This window comes from Thermobia domestica, chromosome 2 (genome assembly GCF_964235325.1).
Source record: "Thermobia domestica chromosome 2, izTheDome1.hap1.1, whole genome shotgun sequence".
In the NCBI taxonomy this organism is placed as follows: Eukaryota; Metazoa; Arthropoda; class Insecta; order Zygentoma; family Lepismatidae; genus Thermobia; species Thermobia domestica.
The window spans coordinates 347,411,002-347,420,745 of NC_137455.1; the positions used below are offsets into that span (position 1 = coordinate 347,411,002).

Consider the following 9,744-nt stretch of genomic DNA (forward strand, 5'->3'; position numbering starts at 1 on the left):
ATCATTCTATCGCTACAACCAGTCCTGGAATAGATTCACCACCACCTGAATTTAACTTAAAACTATTTGCAAACTTGTCGATTCTCCGTTCATACCTATTTTCCACCTCTTTCCTTCCTCCCCTATCCGGCCCCTGTGCAAACTTCTCGCGCGATCTCTCCTGACTTTACTTTAGTTTCGATGGTAGCCACATTTATATGCATTCCATACTTACTTCTTATGCCAAATTTATATACATTCCATACTTACTTTTTACGCCAAATTTATAGAAGCCATGCTGTGAATAGACTGTGTCATCTTAGTGACATGACAAAAACTAGCAAGTGTAGGCTCATTCCTTTCCTTCGTCGCTGTTTTAGTGCTCGTAATTATTATATAAGAAGCTTTTGCTAATGCTCTATACATTCCACACTTACTTCTTAGGGCAAATTTATATATATTCCACACTTACTTCTTAGGCCAAATTTATATATATTCCACACGTGCTTCTTAGGCCAAATTTATATACATTCCATACTTATTTCTTAGGCCAAATTTATATACATTCCATACTTATTTCTTAGGCCAAATTCATATACATTCCATACTTATTTCTTATAAAGACGTAGCAAATTTCATGATACTGATATGACTTTTGGGAGATGTATCAACGCCATAGAGCTTCTTATTTGTGTTAAATTTGGAGTCTATTGCTGTTATACTTTCAATAATAACCAGAGAAATGTCTTGGTCAGTAAATTAGACCTCACCCAAAATTTCATTGAAATGAACTTAAAAATAACCTGTCGATTTTCCCACAGAACAGTCCTGAAAAATAGGATTCTTCTTTAGCAGTAAGGAACTTCAAATAATAATTATAATAAGGTAGACGTCTATAATCATTAATGTTTTATGTTATTTTCATTCAGTTGGGTACATTTACGTTTGGTTAGTAGTTAGTAATGGTGATTGTAAGTGTTCGAGGTAATTACATGCAAAAAACAAAAACTTTGAATTAGTGACCCCAATGTGACTACCTTCAGTTCAATGTGGAAACTATAGCCAATACCATCCCGTGCAGTCTCCATTCTACAAGTGGATGTAAGATGGCTCAAGCAAACTATGTGTTGTTTTTGTTAGTTACCTTCTGCTCACAAGATGGGAGAAACCTCGAAATTTTAATTTTGCAAAGAGTATTTTTAATCGCTATAAGGTTAATAACAATCTTTTCAGGGAACTCAAGGAAAATATTAATAATTTCAACACGTAAAAGATATATTTATTGCAATGTAAAATTTGTAAGTGATTCATATTAATTACTTCTATGCATACAACAAGTAAATGAAGAAAAAATTACATCATTATATTAATACTCGCCCGCACCGATGAACCAGTCGCCCGGGCTAGTGGTTATTTGCATCCCTGTGTTAGGCAGTGTTCGTAGTTTGAGGTAAATTTTGTAGATAAATTTAGCAAAAAGTGAAAAAAGGGAATTTTTTGATCAAACATGGAAATTCAGGGAAACTCTGGCGCTGATTAACTGTCCAGTATAAATGTTTAAATTTTTCTTTGTTCCTCAGAAATAAACCAATAAAATATCAATAATTTGTGTGTGTGTGTGTGTTCAAAGTAGCATAATTAGCACCCATTTTTGGCTGAGTGTATTTATGCATGTTTTTTTTTTAAGTGAAGGAAAAAAATAAAAAAAATAGAAGCAAAGAGCACATGAATAAAACATATGTGGTTGTAGCTTCCCTTAATATGCCTAAATTAATTTTATCACATAACTTCTGTCATGCGCGCCGACTATGTGAGTGCTCCGGGGCTCCAGTACCCACAAGATTTTTAGTTTGGACCCGGGTTTGAACCCGTTCCTCTTGCATTTAAGTCAGCTGTGTTACCAACTGAGCTAGGGCAGCCCCAACTTATTCTTATAGTACTGGTATATTTTATTTTATCACAACACAGCCTTTATGACAGTGTTCATAAAAGATTTTAACTAAAAAATAAATCAATCAAATGTCGAGATTTCCATGAAAACATATAGGCTAACACGTCCCGCCATTGATATGTACCCACATAAATTTTGGGAAGTGGGCGCAATTGACTTCTGCCATACGAATTGGATACTCATCAAACTAGGAAAGATTTGATAAGAAAAGAGAAAATTTTGAGTCAGTTGAGGGAAATTTTCTTAAGGAAATCTACGAACACTGCATTGGGCTCTTTATATGGAAACTTATAATTCCAGACGCGTGGTTTATTTTCGATATGTAACTGGTTGACAGAAGAGATTCGACTTTGTGATCTCTGCGAATCCGACTTAGCTCAATACTATCCACATAATGCAACGTAGAGTGTCATGTGATTGGTGTTCAGCACCACACCTTCGAAAACACCAAAATGAAGTTTACGGAGATCATTCTACCTCTACATCTAGTCCTGGAATAGATTCACTACTTGAACCCGTTCAGTACAATCCAGATAACTAATAGGAGAACATGGGCCCTTACCAGGAGCAGAAAAACTTCGACATCAAGAAAATTCCAGACAAACCACCTTTCAAGATAGCTAATCATACCGCAAAACCTCAAGCACTATACCTAAATCCAACAATTTTGATCCTCTTCCAGATTCCAAGACTACCCAGGCAGACGATGATGGGAAGATGGAACTCCTCACCATCTCTAGACCCAAGACATCTCTGGTACCGCAGGAGATGAACCTCACACGGAAACTATTTCGAAATTTATCAAATGTCTCACCATCTATGACTACCTCCCTAATAAGGGTTACAAATTAACACATGGAGCGTCACCAGTTTGTAAGGACAGTTTGTATTGTGCTGTCTATAAAAATCATATAATATGCAATTGTCATTCAGAAGCAGACTTCAACGAACTGATAAAGTTCTGCAAGTACTTCAACTTTCAATATGCCCTAGAAACGGCCAAGAAAGACCCAATTGTGAAAGTAGTAATCCGACAGCTTCCTATAGATACTAATCATGACGATATCAAGACAGAGTTAATTGACAGAGGTTACCCAGTTGCTTTTGTCCAACAGATGAAAGGCAGAGGAGGACTACCAATACCGTTATTTTTAGTCACCATTAAGAAGACTCCTGCATTTATGAATTACAATTTTTGGAATTCTACCATATCAAGATCGAACCGTATCGAGCAAAACAATATATACAGTGTTATTACAACGATATTTGTATTCTAACATCTTTAGTATATCTTTATTTGTATTTAGGGGGAAAATGTGCTTTTAAATTATACGCAAGCTGTTCAAGAAAGGAAGAAGAAGAATATGACAAGAAAAATAGAAGTAATTTCCTTTCTGTTGTTATGCGATTATATTTTGTTATAAAAGTGATTCGACGATATGCGTTAGTTGTCATAGCAACGGAATATAAATAATGCATAAGAAAAGATCCATCTTGTGAAACTTACATGTACGATTTTTAAAGGATGTATTCGTTTAACTTGTTACGTACTACAATAAAAGGTAATATCTTGATGCAGTGTGTAAAATAGATTTTGGTATATCAGTAGCCTTAGTTATATAAATATACGAACTGTGGTCGTCATATTATTGCTGCCTACGCTTGAGACATATGCTATCGCTTTGTCATGCTCTTCCAAGATGTATGAAATGCTCAAGTAGTAATGTCTCTTATGAGTGTACTCGTAATTCTGAAGACGCTTCCGTCAAATGTCCGAACTGTGGTGAAAAACTTCCAGCGAACTTCAAAGGATGCCCCGTCATTCACAAAATATTAATATGAGGCACCACGCAGAAAAAGCTCCTCAAGATAATGATTTTCCACCACTTCGCCCAGTCTCTCCTTCAGCCATTGCGAGTCAGCCATTACCAGAGCCACTTGCACCAGAAAGACAAGTTCACCATCTAGGCCTCCAAAATCACTTCAGATCTCTGAACACAAATCAGAAGATAGAAGATTCACTTTGCAAGAGTACCTGGAACTATTTCGAGATTTTCAAAAACCAAGATACTTCAAGCTGTCAAACGCAGACTGCCTCATATAAAATCGACAGATCCACTTACGTATCTTTCCACTTTTTGTGAAATCGTCGATAAAATTCTAACTGCTTAAATGCCTTAACGGAGATTTACGTGATTTGCAGAGGACTAAACGCTTATGAGGGCCACTCCACTTAGCTAACTAATTACCAATTACAGAATGTTTCTCTTCCACATAAATATCTTCCAGCAGCATGCTGCCATTCCATCGTTTGCAGACACTGCTCAACGCTTGACCCATCACTTCAATAGCCACCATCACATCCTTTGTCATAATCAAGCGACCAGCATTGCGGGCTTCGCACGCTACAACATCATATAAGTTAAATCATTTACCAAAAGAATCAGCGACATGTGCGTATTCTCGAAGAACACATATGCCGATATCTCAAATGACCGTTTACTACATAGGTGAGGCAGAGGCTTACTATAGTCAGGAACCCAAACTCGAAATCTGTTATGTGGGCAACCTGCACCTGCACCGTTTTTATCGATCATAGAACATGTAATACTTAATGTGTTTACTAAGATATCTGGATCATTAAGCTCTCTCTGCATTTATTCAGATAAAACCCATAGTTGAGAAACTGTGTTTCGAAAAGGTAAACGTCAACTTGAAACAGTTTTGGGCAATATGAATGAACCAAAAACTCGACAGGAATCATATGATTACATACAAACTACAATATTTCAGATGGTAAAACCTAGGAACAAGTACTGCTCTGATATTTTATTCGATAGAGATGCAAACGAAAACTAATATTCAATTGAGATTTCAATTTCGATTTTTTGATGACATCTACTCTTTTCCTTAGCACTTCCTGAATTGGGCTGCTGAAAATTCAGTGGAACACTAGTTCCTTCTGGAAAGGTTGTTAGAATCTGCTATGTAATGTCTGTTTTGAGAATTTGTTGTCCTATTTTCTTTCTTTCTTTTTCTCTTCGGTAAGGTTGTAAATACAAATGTTTAGGCTACAGACAAGAATACATACAAAGTTTGGCGATGATATAAACTCGGCAAAAAAACTTAAAATCTCTATTTTGTGTATTGTCTATTTTGTCTGTGGTTTAAGCCAATCACTCAAGTATGGCGTTCGAGCAACCTTTCATTATGTGTGAAAGATAAAGAGAAAGACAACGAGGGAAGTAGGGGAACATGAGGTTGAAAAATGGAATAAGTAAGTGTTAACAGTGTTTGGCAGCAGGGGCCAGGGTTAAAGGTGGGTCTGAAAAGGTAAGGGGGCGGTAGGTAGTGGCATGACGTCACGTCGTCCCTCCGCCTATCTTTGCCCATTATATTTTTTCAGGATCTGGGGAACGCCATATATATTTTTTGGAGATAAAGAGACGACGTCTCTCCGCATTCCCCCACACTTTTATCCCTGGCAGGGGCTTCATTTTGGGTTCCGGGGGGATTAATTTCCCCTCGGAGTTCGACATTTATTTACATTTTAATCCGTAAGATAATAATGTACCAATGAAAAGCCTGAAAATCTACTGGCATGTAGGGTGTTGACTCCTTCCCTCATGCAAAATCTGAAATGATGCTGTTGATTGACAGTCATGAATCCACGAGCAGTAGCTATGCCTGCAAAACCATCCACTATCCTTTGGTTGTTCTTGTTTACCTGGCACCGTTCCTTAAGGACAGGATTCCTAGCTGCCCTCTGTATGGTTTACTTAGAAAGAGAGTGGCACACAGTGATATCACAGAAAGTTCAATTGGAAATCACTGCTTTAGGTCGCGGAAATGTAAGCGACTGCGGTGGATGTGTGGAGTGAAGCGAAAGGACAGAATTGAGAATGAAGTGATCCAGGGAGCAGTAAAGGCGACACCAGTAGTAGAAAAACTGCAAGCAAATAGATTGAGATGGTTTGGGCATGTAAGAAGAAGACCTTTAGAATACATAGGTCACCTAGTGGATACTATAGAACTGAATGGAAAACGAGCGTGCGAGCGGCCAAAGAAGAAATCGGTTGATTGTGTGAAGAAGTATATAATGCAGTGCAATGTTACTGGATATAACACAAAATAGAAGCAGATGGAGGACAACGATCCGAAATGCCGACACTAACTAACTGAGAAAAAGACATAGAGAAAGAAGAGATTGAAGAGAATGAAAGCAACTGAAAGCTTCTTGGAAAATGAAATAATATGTACTAAACGACAGTACACGAGAATTAACACCGCTTGCATACTGCCTTGTCTTTCAGACATTCTTTTTCGGAAATGGGCCTATACCAAAACAATGTAGTAGTTGCAAACAAACATTTTAAACAGTAATCAGTACCACAAAATATTTAAACCCACGATACATCGATTTGTTACTAATATTGTATCTGGCCAGCTCTGCTATTTCCTAGCTACAATTCGACACTACTCAATAACCTAGACATCGATTTTTTTTATACACTATATAGAATCATTAAAGAAAAAATTGCATTATTTCGCGAAGGAACCAAGTTTACTAGAAGTTCTAAATTATGCAGTTTGTCTACTAAGTCGCATGACCATTACCATCAATAACAACATTCGAATCAAATTTACAGAGCATCACAGTCTTTGTTTAAAAGTACTATAAGTTACCTTTTCTGGCATTAACGGACCTGAACATGAGCCCCTGTAGTTTCCCAAAATGATACTAAACTCCAACCAACACAAGCAGCAGTGTTGTATACAGTACTATTAATACGAAGTGTAGCAAGTACCTCAACAGGAGTCCGGTTAACGAAAACCTTAACGTATCCATAAGGTAAAAATTCATGGGATGCCCGGTGACATCAGAAGATCTGGAGAAGTAGCATTTTAGTACGATCTATTCACACAGTGTGTCTAACCAGAATATAACGAACATCTTGAGTCCAATGGTAGGGCCATCGTTCACGTTGGAAATGATCATTCCTTCACTTGTAATAGAAAGTAATGTAAACGGCGTGACAAACATCTTGGCATTTGAAGGTGGCGCTCCAAGTTCCCTTTAAATGCTGCTAGCAAATGGGAGGCCAGCGGTATTGCCACGTTTATTTTGTACATATCCACGTCTATCCTCTGCCACCTGATCGCGCTGTATTTCGTCCGCTTAGCCATAGCCACTCCCCTTAGCACTCGGCAACATCGCGTCAGAGCTTGTGTTTTGTTCGTTTAGCTGAAATGCCAAGATGTTTGTCAAGGCTTTAGTAGCATATCACAGTGAGTGATTACTGTAATGTTTCTTCACTAAAGAAAAATGGGCCGAACATATTACATTACTACTTCTTAGCCCACACTACATTACTATACTTACTACTTCTTAGCGGTAATGCAATGGCGATTTTCAGAACCCTATCTACATTTGGCGGTTAACATGTCCTCATAAGTAGAAAATAATATCATCACAAAACTTCACTCATTTATAAAAGTGCTCACTAAAAAGAGGATAATTATGAATGCAAAAACAATGTTATTATTATCCTTCTAAACAGACACGTACGCAAGAATTTATTTCGATATGGGTACAAAGCTTTTGGGAAAGATCCAATTTCAACATGAGGATAAATTATATTAAAATTTGTGGAATTACCCCTAAAATTAGATACCTTACAGAAAAGTAATGATTTCAGAACGTTGGACCCCCAGAACCCACCCCTGCTTCTAAATGTTTGTGGCATGATTAAAGGTGTTAATTAGTATAATTAATTCTAAATTGTCATGAAATTATATTTAGTTCATTTCGGTAGCAGGCATGCACGCTCTCCTCATGGAAAATATAAATCTTTTGTTATACTTTCGTAGAATATCGAAAACTTTTAAAGATACCCGTACATTTTTTAGTACTCGCATATAAAAAAAATAAACAAGTTATGGTTTTTAGTTAAGATAGAAAGTATTAAAAATGTTGATGAACTATATAAGTAATGTGTGTCAGATTGCCCTCTATTGTCATCTTGTAATGTGCAAGAAGTAAAAAGAAAAAATTGTGTTGATGTGCTGGGTCAGTTACCGTAAATAGGTAGATCTATATCGATGTGGATAATGAAAGTAATTTAGCAATGCTGAATTCTGAAAGCAAGTGAAGTTTCCATTAAAAAACAACTATTGGGTTGCTGTATAATTCCGTAGCGTTTATTCATAGGTTCATTACAGTTTAATAATAATAATATATGCTTATTAAACACATCAGATACATATAAGAGAGAAATTAATCATCTACAATATATTCTCCTTCACTCTCAGTTGGTGGCCTTAAATATTGCCAGTGACGTTTATACATCAAGGAAGCAATTGACAGTACAGCACATCCCCAGTACCCAACTAGATGCATAACATTATCTTTGTGAATGCACGCTGGTCTTTTTACAGACATTTGCTTTTACGTTCGGGATCCTTTTCTTATGCTAGCATAAAGACAACAATTCTCGTCACCAGTAACAACATTGGATAGAAATGGTCGGTGTTTCTCACGAGCCATTGATGACGAGCAAGCTAAGTTGCACATATAGCCATCGCTGGTTTTTGTGCTCTTGCCGTATAGCATGTGGTACTGTTACACCCGATTTTTGAACCTCGCCTATCAAAAGCAAATATCACACGTCGGTGAAATGACCATAGTTCATCACATTTCCCAGTTCTCGTGTATACTTAGGAGTAGTGGCGTATTTATTATTTTTTCGGGGATGGCTTTGCTAACTTTATTCGTGGAAATGTGAAAATTCTGCAAGATATTTCATTTACTTTAATATATAAAATAAAATTTCGGGGGAGCTTAAGCCCTTAAATACGCCACTGCTTACGAGGATAATTGTGGTTAATGTGTTTAAATGGTCTCATCAAACCCCAAAAGCCATTTTTTTTTCGAGCTGTCTCCAGTGGCATTCTCCTCAAACAAGGTACAAATATTTCGCGTTGCCTCTGCTGCTTTCGCCCCTCTATTGAACTCAGAGAGAAAAATACGTCGAAAATGTTCCACTTTCTCTACTTCACACCACATTTTCTAATATCCATGGCTCCATTCATTGTTTGCCAAAAATGAAAAATTTAATATGTAAAATCAAGCACAATAAATGAACTTTTAAACAGAAATGGTAATCGATAACTAAAGAAATAGCAACCAGAGTATCAACGTGCAAAATAAGAACGCTACGAATTTATGCATGAACCTAATAGATATAATTGCTTAAATTTTGTCCTCCAAAGTGCGCTGAAAATAACATATCAAGGTAACCAAAAAAGTTCTGTCGTTCTTTCACCCACCACCTTCGAACATCGATATGTCACCTAAGATGTACCTAGAAGATCGAAAATAGTCCTCATGAGCATTGACGATCTTCTGTCAACGTTCCCGAAGGCCATGGATTCCATCGCGGTAGAACTTGGTGGGCCGTGAAGCGATGAAGGCATCAAGCGTATTCTGCACTTTTACTAGGGATTTGAACTGGCGTCATCTAGGGTGATTGTTCAAGGAATAGAACAGATAATAATCGGACGGTACAATGTCCGTGGAGTATGGCGGAGGCAACAGTGTTTCCCATCCAAGGCGTAGAATGATGTCCTGGGCTATCCTAGCGACGTGGGGCTTATCGTTGTCCTGTAACAGGAGGGCCCCTTTGCGATTCAGAAGTGCTGGCTCCAGAGTTTTGAGTTTTTCTTGAACACGGCTCAACTGCTAACAGTACACAGTTGCATTGATGCTCTGACCACCTGGTAGCAGTTCCCGATGCACTATACCGCGAGCAGTC

The 9,744-nt window shown here is 37.6% G+C and overlaps 1 protein-coding gene across 1 annotated transcript; it reads left to right on the forward strand.

Moving 5' to 3' along the window:
• The first annotated feature begins 5,570 nt into the window (after positions 1-5,570).
• Positions 5,571-6,065, forward strand: LOC145679572 (uncharacterized). The gene has a single exon (XM_081750149.1). The coding sequence runs from the start codon at positions 5,571-5,573 to the stop codon at positions 6,063-6,065; it is 495 nt and encodes a 164-aa protein (XP_081606275.1).
• The last annotated feature ends 3,679 nt before the right edge of the window (positions 6,066-9,744 follow it).